General features: G+C 37.9%; 1 protein-coding gene across 6 annotated transcripts in view; it reads left to right on the top strand.

Moving 5' to 3' along the window:
• Positions 1-21,301, top strand: part of COL14A1 (collagen type XIV alpha 1 chain) — a 214,471-nt gene that overhangs the window by 115,345 nt on the left and 77,825 nt on the right. For 5 of the 6 annotated variants that reach the window (XM_073893159.1, XM_073893157.1, XM_025871047.2 and 2 more), the window contains 10 exons: positions 3,730-3,786; positions 5,173-5,312; positions 6,974-7,097; positions 7,303-7,446; positions 8,454-8,618; positions 9,211-9,249; positions 9,402-9,540; positions 13,080-13,222; positions 16,588-16,697; positions 20,031-20,189. In XM_073893159.1, the coding sequence (XP_073749260.1) occupies positions 3,730-3,786; positions 5,173-5,312; positions 6,974-7,097; positions 7,303-7,446; positions 8,454-8,618; positions 9,211-9,249; positions 9,402-9,540; positions 13,080-13,222; positions 16,588-16,697; positions 20,031-20,189 (1,220 nt within the window). The remainder of the gene's footprint in view (positions 1-3,729; positions 3,787-5,172; positions 5,313-6,973; positions 7,098-7,302; positions 7,447-8,453; positions 8,619-9,210; positions 9,250-9,401; positions 9,541-13,079; positions 13,223-16,587; positions 16,698-20,030; positions 20,190-21,301) is intronic. The other variant, XM_073893158.1, reaches the window with a different exon arrangement.

The raw sequence follows: 21,301 nt of genomic DNA on the forward strand, positions 1-21,301 counted from the left end.
TGTACTGAAGGGAAAGGGAAAGTATAAAATTAAAACAAAACACTTCTTACATGTTCTAAAGACCAAGGAGAGTGTCAACTTCTTGGAATGGCTTTTAATCAAGGATTTCTGATGTAAAGGCACAAACATGAAAATTGGGGAAATTTGTGTACTTAATTCAGTATCTTGAACTTAGACTCAAAGTCCCTGAGGATTTTGTATCTGAATAAGTGGTGGGCGATGGGTTTTCTTGGTAGCCCCTCCATCTTATATCTGACATTTGGAAAGTTCTGTCTATGTATAGGTCTTTCAGTTCGTCTGGCACAGGCAGGAAGAAATCATCAGCAATGTGTGACCTTCAAAAACAGACAGTGAAAGTATAACAAATGGCATCATCCAATTTTTTTCTAATATGAAGATTTTATTTCTTAACACTAAAATATTCCACATTTTATATTGCATATATAGTTTTAAGGTATAGTCTATATATCGTAAAATTTACCTATTTTAAATGTACAATTCAATAATTTAAAGAGTTGTATCGTCATTACCACAATCCAATTTTGAAACATTTCCATCAACCCAAGGAGTTCTTTCATACTCATTCACACTCTGTCCCATCTTCAGTCCCAGGCTATTTGCTTTCTTTTCTTTTTTTTTTTTTTTTTAGGTTTTTTTTTTTTGAAAGAGAGAGAGTGATTTTTTTTTTTAAAGATTTTATTTCCTTATTTTACGGAGAGAGACACAGCGAGAGAGGGAACACAAGCAGGGGAGTGGGAGAGGGAGAAGTAGGCTTCCGTGGAGCAAGGGAGCCCAACGAGGGGCTCGATCCCAGGACGCTGGGATCATGACCTGAGCCGAAGGCAGACGCTTAATGACTGAGCCACCCAGGCGCCCCTGCTTTCTTTTCTTATACATTTACCTTTTCTGGACATTTCAAAGGTGCATGTGGGATCTTTCACTTACCGTATGTTTTTGAGCTTATTCATGTTGTAGGGCATTATCAATAGTATGTTTCTTTTTATGGCTGATTAGAATTCTATTTTATAGTTAGAGGATCATATAATTTTGAAGTTACTAGGGACCTGGTGGTGCACAAGATTTTGAATCAAACAGACTTCTTTGGGACCCTTTCTAACATGGTGGCCTTGGGCAGTTCCACATCTCTGAGCTTCTTTTTGCTCAGCAGTAAAAATTAAACACTTTTTCTCTTATCACATGTGGTGGTGGTAAAGATCCAAGAGAACCTGTTGAGGAAGTTTTCTACCCATATCTTACTGAACAAGTATTCTATATCACCATGACTGTCTTCTTAGAAGTCACAAACTGATAGCCACAGGGTAGATATCACCGTGAAATAGGTTTTCTCTGAGCCATACATTTTTCCCCCCCAGGCTTTAAAGAATTTGTTGAAAGTTCAAAAGATTTGACAACCCAGGACACACATATCATGGTGCCAATCTGCTGAGACCAACTGCTATCTCTTTTATACAGTATATGTGCTCTCAAGTTTGTTCCTTGTTAATGTGTAGGCTAGTTCTTTGCTCATTTTCATTACTTGCCTGACCTTTAAAAATATTTTGGGTTTGTGATCCCTGGTCTACTTCAACGTTCCCTAACCTTAACTCCACAAGTGTTAACTACCAACCCAGGGTTAATTTGGATAGCTCTGTTTGATGTGCTTCCCTTATGTTGGGGATATCTGGATTCTTGTAGCTTCTATCCACTGGCTCTAGTTCACCTTTCTGAATCAATGCAGATCAAGATCGCTCCCTCTTTTATGGGGCAGCCCCTCACATATTGAAGACAGGGACCATCTGTATGCCACATAGAGGATATAAACATACATCACCAGTTCACTGTGGTTCTTCCTACCCAAAGGAGTCTTTGGCCAGATGTTCTGCCCAAACATATTGATCTGTCTGCCATTGCTTCTCATTGATTTGGTTCTTAGGACTTAGAACTTAGGATATGCCTCAATTTCCCACAATAAAGAAGATGGACAATTATAAAGATGACCCACTACTTCCACAGATTTTAAGATAAATACATCTGGCTTTAGAAGCATTTTATGGTGCTTTCAAGAAAGTTTTACAGTCCTAGTTTTGGTATTAAGATTTCTCACTTTTTATTTTACATTTGACACTTTTTAGCTTCAAAAGTTGCCTTTAAAAGATAAAAGTGATATATATTCACAATAATGGAACAGAAGGTAAAAAGTACTTTGTTGACTTCCCTCTTTCCCCGTTCTTCCTTCGCACAAGTGCCCGTTTGTACCAGCATGGTCTCCTTCAAGAAATTCTCCCTAATCTATCTATCTCTCTCTCTATCTCTTTATCTCTCTATCCAATCTATATCTATATAGAGATATATTGATATATATCTGATAGGTTTTTTTTGTTTCACAAATAGGATCATAGCATGGTATTCTGTGACTTGCCTCATTTCACATACTAATTAATCTCAAACATTTTTCTATATTGGTAATATACAGTTACTTCATTTTTTTTAAATGTTGAATTATTTTATTCAAATAATTATATTTTATTCCCTCTTAGGGGTGCCTGGGTGTCTCAGTCATTAAGCATCTGCCTTTGGCTCAGGTCATGATCCCGGGGTCCTGGGATGGAGCCCCACTAACATCGGGCCCCCTGCTCCCGGCAGGGAAGCCTGCTTCTCTCTCTCCCACTCCCACTGCTTGTGTTCCCTCTCTCGCTGTATCTCTCTGTCAAATAAATAAAATAAAATACAGAAATAAATAAATATTGCCCCTTAGAATTGAAAGAGACCTTAAAATTAAAATTCATCTCTCCAACCTTCCTGCCAGTGAAGGAATTCCCTTTATAACATTCCTGACCAAGTAAGCAGTCTGCCTGAACTCAGATCTTTCCAGCTATCTGGTGCTCACCTGTTTCAAAGGGAATGGCTATAATTAGTCAAGAGTTTTCCCTCATATTAATCTGAGAATAGAAAAAAGAATTTTCTCAGTTTTTCTTAAATTTTTAGTGCCAAATAAGAACAAGAAAAGAATATAGTAACATTTAGGATGTTTACCTAATGATGCCATAATTTCCTTGCTCTTTACCACATGAACTGCTGTGGAAGTCACCACTCTCACGTAACTATCCCCCGTTCCTTTAGCCAATCACACTTGGCATATTACCTGAACGTCTCATCCCTTATCATCCAGGTTGAACTGATCTGGACACATGGTGGCCTCCCAGTGTCTTGCCATTTGGTCCTCAGAACTGAAAGTTTTCCAGAGAGAGTCTGAGCAGAAAAGAGAGCAAATTAGATTCCATTGGGGACCACATCCTGGGGATGCAGGGTGAGAAGCAGAGGGGAGTGCCATGAACAAGGATTGATGGTCAGTCCTTAGTTAGGCAGAATAGAAACGAAGTTTATTATATGTGTGAAAGAAGCCAGAGACGAATCTGAAATGGGTTGGCAGGAGTCTTGCCTTAAATCAACATTAGAACCACTTTGTAGTTGACAGTTTGATTGCATTGACTCCTGCTGGGTAAACTGAATTGTGGCAAAATGGCATTTCAAGCTCTCAGTCTGAGTTTAGGGGATGGATGGAGCCATTTTAACAGGCTGTGGCTGATTTATAGTAGTCACTAACTTCACTATATTCTCCAAGAGGACAATGGTCAAAATCATTGACTTTCCTGAAGAGTTATTACTCCATGACCTCCTTCTATTCACCACAGATGTGATGGCTAATCCATGTTCCTTTTCTCTCTACAGAGTCACCTCCTACTCAACCACCCACTTTTCCTCCGACCATTCCACCAGGAAAAGAAGGTAAAAGAATAATATGATAATGCTGTGATTTTAGGTTCAGGTTTTCTCTTGGTTTTGTTTATTAAACAAACATTAAAAAGAAGAAAAGGGTACAAGGAAGAAATTTAAGAACACAATTTCATATCCCAGAGGTAATTCCTTCATGCATTTTGATGTATTTTTTTCTCTGATTTATTACAGAAATTTTCATTTTGAGTATATATTCACATAGATTTTGCTCTCATTTCAAAGTTGAAATCTAATCTTGATTTCATTTTTCTTTGGTAACAGAGGACCAGATTTTCTTTAATAAGCTTATAATTAGCAGATCTTGTGATCCCTTTCAGCTCTAAATTCAAACCATAAATTTGTAAAATTTTATAAATCTCAGGACTTAGAAGAACAACCTTACCAGATCCTTATCGTCCCTGGATTATTACCTCACCTGGAGATAGTTTATTCTATAGTATAAATACCTTTAAGGGACTAGCTTTAAGTACAACTTAATAAAATAAAAACGAAGTGCTTTTTTTTCCTAAAGAAAGGAGAAAGGCACATTATCTCATAGAATATTTATGTGCAACTGGCCTAAGATGAAAAGATTCAGATTATTGAAGAGTAAATTATTTGTTTCATCATAAAACAGAGTCAACCACAATGATGCACACTAATAAGGGGAAGACAGGCATAGATAATCTGAAACGGCACAGGACACCAAGGAAGGACTACTGAAAAATGTTTTTGGTGGAGTGAGTTTTTGTTGGTGTGTTTCTTGCTTGTTATGTTGGTATCAGTAATAACTACTGATAAGAGTCTCCCTGGGCTAGCATTAATGTACATTTCTTGACAAGTACCAATGGGTGGCAAAAAGGCACAGAAAGAATTTTAGAGCAAGGCTGGAACTTTGCTTACAGCCTTAGCCCAAATGCATATCAAATTGTAGATTAATCTGCTTCCATTATGTCCTGTGCCTTCCTTCTGAATTTGAATCTCTCTGAAGCTACTGACTCAATAAGCAGAGAATAGGGTACTTAGAGTAATAGCTTGGACTTTCTTCTAATAAGTGAGTACTTGAGAGTATTTGTTGCTACTTCTGACTCTAAATCACTTTAGTTCCTCATTTTTCTATTCTTTAATTTTCTATTTTGGAGGGCTGAGATTGGTTGATTTTTGTCATAATTCTACATGTTTGATAAAACTTCTCAGTCATGAAGTCAAGCTTCTTCTTGACTACAGGAAAGAAATGATTATCAGGAAGTATAATGAGCAAGAGCTTAGAATGTGATTTATACCTTTCCTTTGGGAAAGAGCTGTAGTTACCAGAAGGAAACCATCATCTGCTTTATTGGTTGTAATAACTACTGTTTTCCCCTTATCTTGAATTCAAAATTCATTCCTGGTCTTCAGTATGCAGAGCTGCCAAGGCAGACCTGGTGTTTATGGTGGATGGATCCTGGAGTATTGGAGATGAAAATTTCAATAAGATCATTAACTTTCTGTATAGCACTGTTGGAGCCCTGAACAAGATTGGTGCTGATGGAACTCAAGTAAGGCTAGCTGAACAATCTTTAATTCATTCTATGCATTAAAAATTATCCAAAGCTATTGTTATGGCTACTTGTCAGTTGATATGGGTAATATAGTGATCAGATCTGACCCTAAATGAGAGGATAGACAAGTCTGGATTTGGAAGCAGCTTACTGATGCTAAGAGTCGGACGCTCAACCAACTGAGCCACCCATGTACCCCTGCCACTGGAAAGTTTTAAGGAGAGAATAAAGGTCGTTCTGACTGTTTTATGGAGTGTGAATAGTAACACGGGTAAGAGTGGATGCAGAGAGACCATAGTCCAACACAGAGATGAGTTGGAGGCCTGGGCATGGGTGGTAACAAGGAGATGCATGGGTTGGAACAGATTCGGAATGTATCATGGAGGAATGGCTGAGAAAATTTGGATCTAAGGGGAACCATAAAAGAAAAATAGATAAATGCTAAGGCTTTTCGGGGAGCAAGGAATGTATTTTGGATAGAAGGGTCAGATGTCCCTAGGGATGGTGACATCTGCAGCAGTGGCCCTTGGAAGCTGGTAGCAGCTGAAGGCTCACACAATCAGAGAAAGCACTTTGAAAATGCTGTATTTGGGGCACCTGGGTGGCTCAGATGGTTAAGCGTCTGCCTTCGGCACAGGTCATGATCCCAGGGTCCTGGGATCGAGTCCCGCATTGGGCTCCCTGCTAGGCGGGGGGGCCTGCTTCTCCCTCTTCCTCTGCCTCTCTCTCTCTGACTCTCATGAATAAATAAATAAGACATTAAAAAAATAAAACAAAATAAAAAATGAAAATGCTGTATTTATTCCCTCCCATGATCATTCTGAAAAGCAAACAAAAAAAATCCCAGTAAATTAAAGATAACCCCCAAATTCCACTGGAAGAAAAGCAAACTATAGGAAATGAAGCCAGAAAGGCTTTTATTGTAGTGGTTAAAAACATAAGAGTTTGGGGGCACCTGGGTGGCTCAGTCAGTTGAGTGTCCGACTCTTGATTTCAGCTCAGGTCATGATCTCAGCGTCTTGAGGTGGAGCCCTGCATGGGCTCTGCACTCAGCAAGGAGTCTGCTTGAAACTCTCTCCCTCTCTCTGCTCCTCCCCTCACTCACTCTCTAAATAAATAAATAAAGATCTTTAAAGAAAAAGAACATGGATTTTGAGGTAGGATTTACTTGGCTTCAACTGTGGGTTCTGCAGTGGCCACCCTTGGGATTTTGTGCAAGGCACATGACTTTGAGTGCCTTTGTCTTCTCGTGTGTAAAACGGTGGAGCAGTAGTAATTACTTCACAGGTTTGTTTCATGAAGACGTCCTTGTAAAGAATCCACCTCGGATTCTCTGACCTTTGTCAAGTTACAAGGCTGCTTTTTTTTTTTCCATCTGTCAAACAAAGCAAAAGGTCTACATACTTTCGAAAGAGATTGTTAGGAGACTGAGAGAAATTTTTAAAAATGAACTGTTTCCTGAAAAATACTTAGAGAACAAAAAATACTGCTTAATGTGTTGTCAGATTTGCTATGTAACCTGTGTGAAATTTTAAGCCAAGGAAATTGTGGTTTGGGTTAAAAAAGAAATTAAAATCATAGGTGTAATCATGCCCTTGTGTGTGCTCTCTGGAAGAAGTCTTTATATATGTGAAAACAAATACGTTGTCTCTCTCCAGGTTGCAATGGTTCAGTTCACTGATGACCCCAGAACAGAATTTAAACTAAATGCCTACAACACCAAAGAGACCCTTCTTGATGCAATTAAACATATTTCATACAAAGGAGGAAATACAAAAACAGGTAAGAATAACAGCAACGACAAAACTCAGCAAAGACCCAAAGTAATTCATCATTAATAATTACTGAAATGGCTTTTTTGGAGGCATAAGAATATAGATTTTTTTGGAAAAGATTTTTTACTGATCTAAGAACTTCCACCCTTCCCTCCCCAGCGAAACAAACAGGGGGAGGAATGAAATTGAACAGTTGCCTTCCTCTGTTTCAGGAAAAGCAATCAAGCATGTCCGAGATAGTTTGTTCACTGCAGAGTCAGGGACCAGAAGAGGTATCCCAAAGGTCATCGTGGTTATAACTGATGGCAGGTCACAAGATGATGTGAACAAAATCTCCGGGGAGATGCAATCAAATGGTAAGCCACGGATAGTAATGTTGCCATTGTTTTCTGAATACAAATTTATAGGCCCATCACAATGATTTAAGTGTTTCTAAATCTTTCTGAATATTTAATGTAAATCTTTTTTAATATTAACTAGACAATGTGATTTTTATTTTTTTATTTTTTATTATGTTCAGTTAGCCAACATATAGTACCTCATTAGTTTTTGTTGTAGTATTCAGTGATTCGTTAGTTGCATATAACACCCAGTGCTCATTACCACACATGTCCTCCTCGATACCCATCACCTGGTTACCCCATCCCCCCACCCCCCTCCCTTCTGTAACCCTCAGTTTGTTTCCCGGAGTCCAGAGTCTCTCATAGACAATGTGATTTTTAAAAAAGGTCCCAAGTTACAAATCTAATATTTTGCTGTATTTTTCTCTAATACTTTTGTTACATACAGGATGCCCTGTATAAGAAATTGTAGCAATTAAGTGCAATACTGTGAAAAGGACCATTATGAAGGGCCAGGGAGGGAACCTGATCACAGAAGCTCCTCAGCCTCCTCACCTGCAAAATGGCAAACAGTAGTTTAATATTTATTTGCCAAGCATGGAACCATGACCCACCTCAGGCTGCTAGCCTATTAATACCTCAGGTTTTACATGTTAAGAATAAACTGAGATAAAGTTTCTCTGTCTCAACTACATTTCATCCCATAAATCTTAAAATACTTATTAGAAGGATATAGCATAAAGATGTTCCTCCAATGGCAACAATTTTGTCTCAAGCACTAACTGGGGCATTGCCTGTCTTGAGTTTTCTTTAAAATGGAAAATTGCTTAGGAGCTGATGGAATAATTAGTATTTGGTGGCATGTGCTCATGCAGAATTCTGATGGACAATAAAAAATGAATTATCCACCCCCACCAGGCCTCCTTCATAAACATTTTAAACGCAGGGACATGTCTTACATTGCATTATTTTTATTTTGTGCAGTTTAAAATAATCAGAACTCTCTTCCCCTCCTGCCACAGGCTACAGCATCTTTGCAGTCGGTGTGGCTGATGCAGATTACTCAGAGTTGGTTAGCATTGGCAGCAAGCCCAGTTCACGGCACGTCTTCTTTGTGGATGACTTTGACGCCTTTAAGAAAATTGAAGATGAGTTGATTACTTTTGTCTGCGAAACCGCTTCAGCAAGTTAGTTCTTTGGAATTTGTACTTAACTCATGTTGCTTAATGGCTGAAATATTTCATACCAGTTAAATAATGAGTCCCATCTTGATCTGAGAAAAGAATATGTATTTGCAGAGCTGTTTAGTATGCAGACATTAAGTTTTGTGGTTTTGAGCATTTGGAAATAAACCTCCGCTCTCCCCCGTTTAGGGCTTTAGGTGGATAAAAACTTTCCCTAATGAGATGAGAGTCTATGTCTAGAAGCAACTCTGCCTAAACAGCTGTAGTAAATGGTTTTCAAAATGTAGTAAGACTGCTCATCAGGGTGACACATTAGAAGTGAGACTGCTCGCAACACATGCTCTCAAGAGACCACCATAGATTTTAATAGGTCCATGAGAGGAGAAGGAAGCCATGTCCTTTTGGTTGTAGTAGGCCAAGGGAAAGCATTTCAATCTTTAGGAATCTACAGAAAACCATAGCCACATGTGGTTTGGATTCCCTTCACAATTGACTTCCGCAAAGATTATGTTAGCTTCCTGTTCTCAGGACAGGGAAAGGATATGTTTGGAAAATATCTAAATTAGGGTTTTCCATTGTTTGTTTTGCTTCCTAGCCTGCCCGCTGGTGTACATGGATGGCGTTGGTCTTGCAGGTATGCATTATCACAATCTTTCCAAATACATTTGGGAAATACAAAACAGGTCCAGATTTTTTTTTATCTTTAAAAGACTAATTTTGAAATTTAAAATCCTAAAATGCCTGTTTTTTTTCTTTCTTTCTCTCTCTCTCTCTCTCTCTCTTTAGGATTTAAGATGATGGAAATGTTTGGCTTGGTTGAAAAGGATTTTTCATCTGTGGAGGGGGTTTCCATGGAGCCTGGTACCTTCAATGTGTATCCCTGTTACCGAATTCATAAAGATGCCCTGGTTTCCCAGCCAACCAAGTATGTTTCCCTTGCGAGATATTAAAGCCAATCATTTGTTATTGTATCTCAAAATGAAAATGATGTCAACTTGAAATATGCTGTATTAGTTCCCAGTAGGATTTTCCATGATGATAAGAACAAATGATTAGACTTCTCTGTTTAAAAACATTAGACTCACACAAAATGCCAGTTGAACTTTAATAACTGTTAGTCTGAGAAAATATATGAAGATAGTTGATCTTTACCCAACGCTACCATATACCAGTCATTGTTCTAAGTGCTTAAGCACCTTAACTCGCTCAAAGCTCCAAACAGCTCTATGCCTTAGATTCACTTATTATCTCAGTTCTAGAAATACTGAAATTAAAGCACAAAGAAGCTAAATGACTTGAGTGAGATCACATGGTTTGTTTAGTGAAAATGCTGGGGTTTACATCTGGCAGTCAGGCCCCAGAGCCCACACCCTGAACCATGTCATTCCAGTGCCAATAATTCGGCTCATTTTTAATTTTTGAGAAGTCACAACAGCAACCCCACATAGTGGATGAGTAGTATTGGATGTATGTACAAACCACATTATCTACTTGCTTTATAGTTCATAATGCACATAGGATTCCTGGGCCCGTTTACAGCAAATTCCTGGTTCAAGGGATCATCTCTCAAGATGTTATCTGCTATTTTACATTCCAACGTGAAACATTTTCAGTGTCCAGATGTTGTAGTGTGCACTTGTGCACGGACCAATGGGAGAGATCATATTAGAGTATTAAATTCATCTATCCAATGTATATACAAGTTGCTTTGCTAGCTTCTTCGAAAATATTATTTATTAAATTTTAGCCTATTACCATACTATCCAAATTATTTTATTGTGCTTCATTTGGGAAGATATTATTTGAAATAAGTAGACCTCTATTAATAACACAAAATATTTGCTTTTATAGGTGTAGCTTCATTTTCTAGAAAATTGTTAAAAATGCTTTTGACCTATAGAGTATATGTGCTTTTAGATAAAGCCAACATCTGGTATTGCCTTTTAGCAGGTTTTCTTTTTCCACAGTCTAGGGATGCATAATAAAATGGGTATTTGAAAAACCCTCCATGGCGTCCTAGCCAAAAATGAGAACTGCCAAAGGGAAAATCCTCTCTACCCGACTGAAATGGCTCATCCCGGGAACAACACCGTCCACCTTCAAAATCCATTCACAGGCTCCCAGACATCTTACTCCACCTGTCACCAGCATTTGACACAGTTGCTCACTTCTTCCTCTTCTCACTGGGCTTCTGGGACACACGCTCTTTTGAGTTTCTGCCTACATTACCGGCTGTTCATTTTCAGTGCTGCCCCCTCTTCTCACCTCCACTTCTTCATGCTGGAGGGATTAGGTCTGATCCTTGACATTCTTGTTTTCCTTGTCTATACCCACTCTCTGGTGATCTTTTGAGTAGTGTTCAGCATTATCTATATGCCAGCGACTCCTAAATTTGTATTTCCAGTCCAGACCCATTTCCCCATAACAAGACTAGCATATCTAATTGCGTACTAGGCATCTTGCTTGGCTATCTAAGTGGGCATTTTAGACTCTGCATGTTCAAGACCATGCTGACCTTCGTTCCAGAGCCAGCTTCACTTACAGCCTTTTCCATCTTAATGACAATTACATCTAACCAGTTTCTCAGGCAAAAAATAGTGACTCCTTCATGTCCCACATCCACTCTACAAAGGAATCCAGTTGTCTGTGCCTTCTCGCCATCTCCACTGCCTTAACTCTATAGGGGGCGCTGTCATCTCTTCCCAAGCTCATTGCAGCAGGCTTCTAATTGGTCTTCCTGCTCCGACCCTTGCCTTCCTAGAGGCTATTCTCCAAGGAGCAGTCAGAGTGATTCTTTTAAAATGTAAATCATGTCACTCCAAAATCTCCATGATTCCCCATTCCCCTTGCATTAAAAGTCAAAACTCTTAAGTGGCCCATAGGCTCTACATTATCTGGGTACCTAGTACCTCTTTGACTTCACCTCTTGTCTCCTTCAGTCCATTCTCCAGACATACCAGGAACACTCCACTTTGGTGTCTTTGTACTAGCTGGATGTCTTTGTCTCTTTTGAGGTTTTCTTCAAATCTAACTTTCTCAATGAACCTTTGCTCAAATGTAACCTTCTCAAGGAGGTTTCTAAGTGAAGCCAGTGGTGATGACTTCAATTAACACTGCAAAACAAAAAACGCTGCAAAACAAACAATGCAAACAATAGCATTCCCAGTCCCCATTAAACTGCTCTATTTTTCTTGGTTTTTTTTTTTTTTATGGCATGTTTACCTTCTAATACACTGTATAATTCACTCTGCTAGAATTTAAGTGCTTCTACAAGGATAGGAACATTGTTGGTTTTATTCATTGATGTATCTTAAGTGTCTATTACAATGTCTGGCACATAGCAAGCACACAATAAATATTTGTTGAATGAATGAATGAACTAATATATATAAACAAAATGAATGAAATATTTTTATCTATGCAAATCAAACTTTCATTTTCAAATTCATGCTAAAATCCCATATTCTTAAATTTATCCCCTTAATAACTCTTATGAGGCTCCTATATATGTAAAGGGCTATATTTGTTGCTTTGGGGAAAAAAGTATAAGTATATAAGTGCTCCACTTAATTGTTAGAGAGAGATAAAATGGTATAGCAGGCTCGGCTCCTCAGAGGCAGATCCAGAGGTGGAGATGAGTGTTCGAGGAAGCTGATGTGGATGTGCTCTCATGGAAGGGAATAGAAGGAGGTGAGATGAGACGGAGAAAAGTCAAGCCGTGAAACAATCTCACTGAAAGTCTCAGGGGGCCCACATATAGGAGTTCTGTAAATGAAGCTGCCTCCATTTGAATGAGCGGCTCTGGTCTTCATATGCCCTCAAAGACCAGTCACTGAAAACAAGTGCCATGAAAAAAAAAGGGGCATGACCTTGGGAGAGCCCTTCTTTCTGCTGAGCAGTCTCTGATGGGAGTTGGTATTTGAGAGCTGTCTACAGACATCACTCCCAGCAGCAGGAGTAATACATTCTTAACTCTTGAAGGTAGATCTAGCTGGTGCATCCCAGCACGAAGCATGGACAGGAATGCAACTAACTACAACCTTTAGTAGAAAGTGACAATGTCTTAAGTTTTATAAAAAGACTGTAGATAAACATTATTTATAATACCGAAACTTTTGAAATGACTTAAATGTTTGAGAAGAAGTGACCAGTTAGACAAATTATGGAATAGCCAGACAATAAAAGATTGTGCAGACATTAAATATCATACTTTTAAAAAATATTTAAGGAAATATGAAATGTGTAGTAAATGGTGCTAGGAAAAGGGGCAGCATTCTTTAAAAACTGGAGGGAAATGTACCACCTCAAAACAGTGGTCATCTCTGGATGGGATTAATAGTCCTCTGTTATTTTTTTTTTCTGTTTTTCCAAATCTTTATAATTAAAGTGCATTTGCTTTTATGATCAGGTAAATAACTTTTTGAAAGGGATGCAGTGAAATATTATTTTCTTTCCATTTTTCAGATATTTGCATCCAGAAGGATTGCCCTCTGACTACACAATGAGTTTTCTATTCCGGATTCTTCCTGACACTCCAGAGGAGCCATTTGCTCTTTGGGAGATTTTAAATAAAAATTCTGACCCATTGGTTGGAGTCATTTTAGATAGTAAGTATATTCATTTATATGTTTGCACACACATGTATGAGTAATGTATATGGCGTGCCATCTTGCCTGTTTTGTGTACATTAGACCCTCGAACAGCATGGGTTTGAAATGCATGAGTCCATTTCTACAAGGATTTTTTTTTTGATAAATGTGGTACAATACTGTAAATGTATTTTCTTTATAATTTTCTTAATAACATTTTATTTTCTCTAGCCTACTTTATTGTAGGAATATAATACATAATACATATAATATACAGAATATATGTTGATCAACTGTTTATGTTATAAGTAAGGCTCCTGGTCAACAGCAGGTTATTAGTAGTTAAGATTTTAGGAGTCAGAAGTTACATGTGGATTTTCAACTACTTGAGGTGTTGGTGCCCTTAACCCCCACATTGTTCAAGGGTCAACTATATATTGTAGAATAACTCATTTATCTTAAGCCATGAGTAAATACTAGCAATAAATTATGTAACGGTTGTTTCATTCATTCATCCACTCATTCTTTCAGCATGTATTCACTGAGTTTCTACTATGTGCCAGCACTAGGCTCTGGGATTCAGCAGTGGGCAAGGCAGAAAGAGACAATTACTGGGGTAGTAAAAATTGCGGGATGAGCTAAGTTGATGGTGGGAGGAGTCGGAGGGTTACTGGGTGGGGAGGAACAAGAATCATTTTTTGCACGTGGATATAAGTATAAGATTTTTCTTTTGGGTTCCTTGGCCCTATTCCAATGTGTGTGTTGGGGGTATGAGGAGGGTGGAGAGTTTTACACACAACACCAAGCAGTTCTCAGATACCAGCAGGATGCTGAGAATTCAACTCAATTCTAATACTGTCTACCCAGAGATAACATCAAATCCCATGGGTTAAGTGTTCAGTCCCATAAGACTGTGCCCTCCCACCACCCCTTTCAGACTCCAGTTGCAAGCCAAGCTGTTACCTGTGTTTCTGATTGACTGGTTCTAAATCAGAGGTTCCAAAAAAAAAAAAAAAAAATCAGTCAATCAATTAATCAATCAGAGATTCCTCTGAGTTCTTCCTTGGGCTTGATTAATTTGCTAGAATGGCTCACAGAACTTAGAGAAACATTTTGTTTGCTAGATTACTGCTTTATTATAAAAGGATATAACTCAGGAGCAGCCAGCTAGAAGAGATGCTTAAGGCAAAGTATGTGGGAAGAGGCACAGAGGGTCCATCTCTCTCCAGGCAAGCCACCCTCCCTAGTCCCCAAGTATTCAGCAACCCAAAAGCTCTCTGAACCCCATCCTTTGTATTTTTATTGAGGCTTCATTAAATAGGCATGATTCATTAAATTATTGGCCACTGGCAACTGAACTCAATCTCTAGCTACTCTCCACTCCCTCGAAGTCCGGGAAAGAACTGGGATTGAAAGTTCCAGCCTGGTGATGGGTATTAAAGAGGGCACGTACTGAATGGAGCACTGAGTGTTATATGCAAACAATGAATCATGGAGCACTACATCAAAAACTAATGATGTAATGTATGGTGATTAACATAACATAAAAAAAAAGTTCCAACCCTCTAATCACAGGGTTGGGTCCCTTGGCAAGGAGCCCTCCACACTTAGGTTACCTAAGGGCTTTCTAAAAGTCACCTTATTAACATAACAAAAACATCTTTATAGCTCTTATCACAGAAAATTCCAAGTGTTTTAGGTGCTGTGAGCCAGGAACCAGGGACCAAGACCAAAATGTATTTTTCATATGTATTTGAATAACCAAATATATATTTCTTATAAATTGCAATATCACAATGCCTAGTTCATATCCCAGAAAAAATGCCAGATTTGCAGCAGCATATTTTGGGAAGAATTCTGGGATGGGGATATACATTTGCAATTGTATTTGTCTGGAAAGAGAATAGGTCTGAAGACTGGGACATTCCATTGTTTGGAGGTTGGAAAGATGAGGGGACCCAGCGAAGGAAGCTTCTTGATCACATGCTCTTGGATGTCACACATGATAATCATTTAAGAGGATTGTCAAATTTTCAGTTAATGTCACTGAGTTTTCTAAATACCTTTTTTTGTTTAAGATTCCAATCAAGCTAGGAACCAAAATGTGGTGGCTATTGTTAGGTGCTAACTCACATATTTGGATAAGGAATGTATTTAACATTTAAGCTTACCTCCAACTAGCATTTGTTTTTTGTTTTTTTAAAGATTTTATTTATTTATTTGACAGAGAGAGCGAAAGAGCACAAGCAGGGAGAGCAGCAGAGGGAGAGGAAGAAGCAGGCCCCCTGCCGAGTAGGGAGCCTGATGTGGGACTCCATTCCAGGACCCTGGGATCATAACCCAAGCCGAAGGCAGATGCTTAACCATCTGAGCCACCCAGGCGTCCTCCAACTAGTATTTGTAAAAGGACTTTTCAGTACATGGAAATGAATCAACAACTAAATATGATATTGTGAAAGCATTTTGCATCCATACTGAAACTAAGGGAAAGCTGTAAATTAAAAAGGGTGTAAATAATTAACTCCATATTCACATGGGACTTGAAAACAAAGAAATCTCTCAAAATGATTAAGACTAGCTTATTCCCAGGCACCTGGGTGGCTCAATTGGTTAAGTGTCTGACTCTTGGTTTTTGGCTTAGGTCATGATCTTGGGTTCTGGAATGGAGCCCCACATCAGGCTCCATGCTCAGCAGGAACTCTGGTTCTCTGTCTCTCCCTCTGCCCCTCCCACCCCCACACTCACACTCTTGCACGCTCTCTCTCTCTAAAATGAATAAATAAAATCTTAAAATAAAAAAAAAAGACTAACTTATTCCCTTTGAAATCACAGTGAATAATTAAATTGTAACCTAGGAATTAATTAGTGAAAAAATATTCCTTTTTTTCTTTTTTGTAATTCCTTGTCCTGAAGATTAGGAAGATTTAGTTTGTTTGTGGATTTAGTTTGTTCATAATAAAAGTCATATTGGGATATCACTTTGGGGGTGGTATAAGTTGCATGTCCTGGAAAAGTTGTTTGCTCCAGGGGTTAATAGGCAAAGGGTTTGGTTTCTAGATCTTAAAATAGGATTAACTTTATTCTCCCTTTTTTTCCTGCTTCTACTCCCAGCTTTAGACAACCATCTCCCGGGAGGGTATTGGGGATGAGAACACAGGCAAGGAAGTACAAAGGAAGAATATATGTGGGGTCCTTACTTCACTATCATCACCACATGATTAAGTCAATTGGCCAACTGAAAGCCTGGGGCAACCCAAGGATTATAGATCATTTCCTTACTTATCATTTTGTTCTAAACACAGCCTCTGCCTTGACTTGAATTTTATAAAAATTATTTACCCATTATAATGCTTTCTAAACTGTTTTTATTTTTCTTTGATTAGATGGTGGTAAAACCTTAACATATTTCAACTATGACTACAGTGGGGATTTTCAAACTGTTACTTTTGAAGGACCTGAAATTAGGAAAATTTTCCATGGTAGCTTTCACAAGGTGAGTAAAGCCTTATATACATATACTCCTTATTCTCTTTGCTTTGTGCAAAGCAACAGAGATATACATTCTTTATTCTGGGCCAAGCAACAGAGAAGTGTAAAATAAATCCCATAGTGCTTTGGATTTCATATTTCACTTGGAGTAAGCTTCTTCCAACTTGGTAGTTCTAAGATGCGACCACAAAGTGTGCACTTTTACCAGGTACCCCAAGAGATGTTGATAGAAGTGGTCCAGGTTCACACTTTGAGTAACAGTGTAATAGAGGATACTACATTACTAGGAGGACAGCTGTTAATTCGCTGCATTATGTGTGATGTGGAAAGGATTGCTGGTCTACCCAGCCACCAGTGACGATGAAAGCACAATCAACCAATTCATGTTAGTTTGTAGAAGATAGTTTGTACTGATATATTTATATATATACAGACAACCCATCGCTACCATTATAAAAGTTATTCTGAGGAGGGATTTTGTAAAACCTGACTGTAGTTTTTATTTTTATCTGGTATTTGTGATAGAACTCTGTTCCTTATGACTTCATATCTCTGAAACAGTTTTGGTGATCACTAGAGTAGCCATGCTTCCTTCCAACATGTATGGTTTCCTTTGTGTTTAGCAAATGATCCCTCTGATCTCTGGGCTGTTAAGTAATGCAACTTGCCAGTGTTGCATGTAGAGCAGAACATTTATAAGTGGTGCTGCAAATAACCTTGCCTCTTGATCCTCCCTTCTGTGTGTTGAGTGAAGGAAGGGATGTTGCAGGGCAGTCTTCATCTTGGCTTCTGTCTCCTGACCTAGAACATGGTCAAGCCCATCTAATTTACACACGGTTGCTACTTTCTGGGGTCTTGAATACCCTCTCTGCACAAGAACAACTATATACCAAGATCCTTAATCTTTTTTGCACAAGAAAATTACATACAAAAATTTTGTTGTTGTTGTTTAATAGGACTGTACAACCGGAGGTATAATATCTTAAAACCACGAGATGCACGTAGGGATTTATTAGTTCATGGTTCAAAATAATCCCATTAGCATCTCTTTGTGGAGATATTGTCATTTACTCAGCAAGTTCCCCTTGTCTTGAAACAATTCTTTCTTGGTTAAGCAGAGTCTATTGCAAAGTAGTTAAGAAAAATTATAAAGGAGATGTAAGATTTCATAAGTGTTAAAAACACATTGCCATCATAACATAAACTTGTAAATCTCATTCCAAAGAATCATTTATGAGTCTTAGGTGCATGTTAAGCTTTACTCACCTTACTGGAAGATCTTAAAGACCTTACAAGTAAGAGTCATTAAAAATCCAGTTTAAATTTATAAAAACCTTCCAGTTTTTTAAAGTTATTTAAAAAAAAGCCTTCCTCTACTCTTTTCAGTACTGTTAACAAAGCCAAACAGCCAGACTAACCAAAAAGAAAAGGCTTATCATGTAATAAACTACTCCATTAATAGATATACTAATTGAAAATCTTGATGCAAATTCAATATGTAGAGATCAAATTTGATTTGCTCATAGAATTGTGTTTAATTGAATACATTACCTTAGTTTCTTGTTTTTCAGTTGGCTTTAATTTCTACACTTTGGATATGAAGTGTGACCCCACGGCCTTTCAAAAAGTTGATAATTATATAAACAGATCCTTAAATGCAATTAAATAAGCAAATATTTTTGAAAGGTTTTCAGTGTCTCCTGTTGTAAAGCAAAAGTTGTTTAAAAAAAAAAAAAACTTGAATATCTCCCCACAAGTAAATGGTTCTTGAAGCATGAGTATTATATACAGGGTTGTCTAGCACCCAGCATGAAAATTTCTGTAATTTGTAATAATGAAAAGTATTCCAAGTTTCAAAAACATATGAGTCAAATTAGATCCTTCTAAATGATCATAAGAGAGATGTTAGTAGGAAGGAAGTAATGTGGGGGATTTACTCCAGCAGTGTTTCTCCAGTTGAATAATGGTTTAACTCCTCTTCGAAGGAAAAAGAATTCTCAAGAGCCTCTACTGTTGACTTAAATTATTTTTATCATGATTTAACATAAAACATTAAATGAAAATTGATATACATTCTTATGCTTTCAGTTCCTAGGCAACTATGAAACAAAAATAAAGATTGAATAAAACCAGTAATGTTAATGGGACACCTGGGTGGCTCAGTTGGTTAAGTGTCTGACTCTTGGTTTCAGCTCGGGTCATGATCTCAGGGTCCTGAAATCCAGCCCCCTGTCAGGCTCCCTGCTCAGCGGGGAGTCTTCTACTCCATGCTCTCTCTCTTTGCCCCTCCCCCTGCTCATGCACTCTCTCTCTCTAAAATAAATAAATCTTAAAAAAAACAATAAAGTTAAAAGTAACATTATTTTAATATGAAAGACGATGTTTCACTGATATTGACCTCTGCTCACAATGCAAATACAGTACTAGCTGCTATAACTCCCATAACTATTGCCTAGTACCTTTTTTCTTTGAATGAACACACCTTCCCTTATGTAGCTATTTGTAACTTTTTTTGGCTTTCACTTAATGTGAAATCATTATTTGCCTATTAGTTCCACTCTTTGAGCTCCCGAAAAAAGTAGCCTTCCACAAAAAGGAAATGCTCTAGAGGCAAACACCATCATAAACTGAAACGCATCTATAAGCACTGAAATTTCATGGCAGAATTTGCTTACAATGTGGTTCATTTAGAATATGCTTACCTTTGACACTCACCCCCAGAATAACACATATTTTTACAAATCCTCACAAAGAATGTGTAGACTCCTGAATATATTACCATAGACATGCAGATTCTAGAAATTTCACTTTGAGAAAACTGTACCACACATTAAGCCAAAGAGCTTTATTTCTTTTGGTCCTGGAGTCACCAGAAGGCATTCCTCCTTCCCTTTCAGATTCTAGATCTCCTCTCTTCATCTTAAATTAAATAAATATTATCAAAATGTGGTTTGCCGACAACTGGTAGTACCACAGATAACTTTTGCTGGTAAATCACTTAGCGTTTTTTATTTTAATATTTTTGTGTTCATTTTAATGTGCATTCAGAAAAGGCCGCACTAATCCTGTCACTTCAGGGTGTTGCTGCTTTAGATGAAGGCTAGATCGTGATTCCTTTCAAAGTCATTAAAAAGTAATTTCAAAGTAAATAAAAATAGAAGTGCTACCTGAATGTGGGACAATCGTGGTGGTAAACGTAGACCCTCTCTCTTCTAGCAAAATTCATAGTGACAGAAATCCTTCTCTTGCCTGCTTTGTAGTGACGAGGCATGTAATTACATAAGATTGATGTTTCTTCCTACTTCCTACCTCCTAAAACATCTTTACTTTTACCCAGATACACATTGTTGTCAGCAAGACTTTGGTCCAAGTGGTTATTGACTGCAAGCATGTGGCTGAGAAGGCAATAAATGCCTCAGCTAATATCACGTCGGATGGTGTTGAAGTCCTGGGGAGAATGGTCCGATCAAGGGGACCAAATGGAAACTCTGCACCAGTAAGTGGATAAACAAATGGAGCTGTGTTGTTATTATAGAAAAAAAAGGGTTTTCCAGGGGAAAAATTTGGTAAGAGAGTGGATGGATAGATGGGTGGATGATTGGATGATGGCTGGCTGGCTGGCTGGCTGGATGGCTGGCTGGCTGGCTGGCTGGCTGGATAAATGGAAGAATAACAGCCTCTTTAAATGAAATAAAACATTCAAAGTTCTTGGCAGTATACTTCTGCTATATTATAATAAGAATGCTCTGAGAATTAGACTAGTTTATTTTCTAAAGGCATTTAAAAATGCAAATAGTAAAATACTTATCAAATGACTTATGGCATGAAAGGTTGCTAATGAGACTCAAAACTGTACATCACAACTCTAAGCAAATATAAATTCATGCAAATATGTGACTATTATACATCGTATACACAGGAAATTTATTTAAGTTTCTCTGTTGCGTTAGATTTGGGCATTTTTAAACTAGATTTTTGTTATTGCTAATGTGAAGTTTACCCCTTAATCATAGATTATTTAAGTAACAAATCATTCTAAGATAATATATTTTTCATCATATAGCAGAATTTGAGACAAGGAGACTTCCAGTTGGCAAAGAAATCACATTCTTTTCTCTCACTACCCACAAAAAAAGAATAGTGTACACAAGCTTTTGTTTTAACACCATGTGTTCACAGCTAATTAGCAATGTTTTCTAATTTGAGTCATTTCATAATTAGAACCAATTAGCCTGGAGGGCATTTTATTTTTGTAAATAATTCCAACTATTTTAATGAACATTTCTATGTAACAGAATCATCAGGTTAATTATGAGTCACTATTACTGTCTTGTGCTTTCTAGATCTGTAGCACTAGCCAGCTATATGGAACTGGAGAATGCCTTGATGGTTCTGAGTCTTTTTAAGTTGAAGATCACTTTGTACAAATGAAATCTTCTAGTATGTCAAATAAATAAATAAATAAGATTGAAACAGACCCATGCTAATTGAATAGGAGAGAGGACATGGAGTAGCAGGTTACCCATCCTCCAAAGGTCCCTAAGGGAGCTTCAAGGAGCACGGTTCTAATTCCACTTCTAGTATGACCCATTCACTTTATATACCCGC

The sequence above is a fragment of the Callorhinus ursinus genome, unplaced genomic scaffold (assembly GCF_003265705.2).
Source record: "Callorhinus ursinus isolate GAN/ISIS: 27379988/994484 unplaced genomic scaffold, GSC_fseal_2.0 scaffold5, whole genome shotgun sequence".
Taxonomy (NCBI): Eukaryota; Metazoa; Chordata; class Mammalia; order Carnivora; family Otariidae; genus Callorhinus; species Callorhinus ursinus.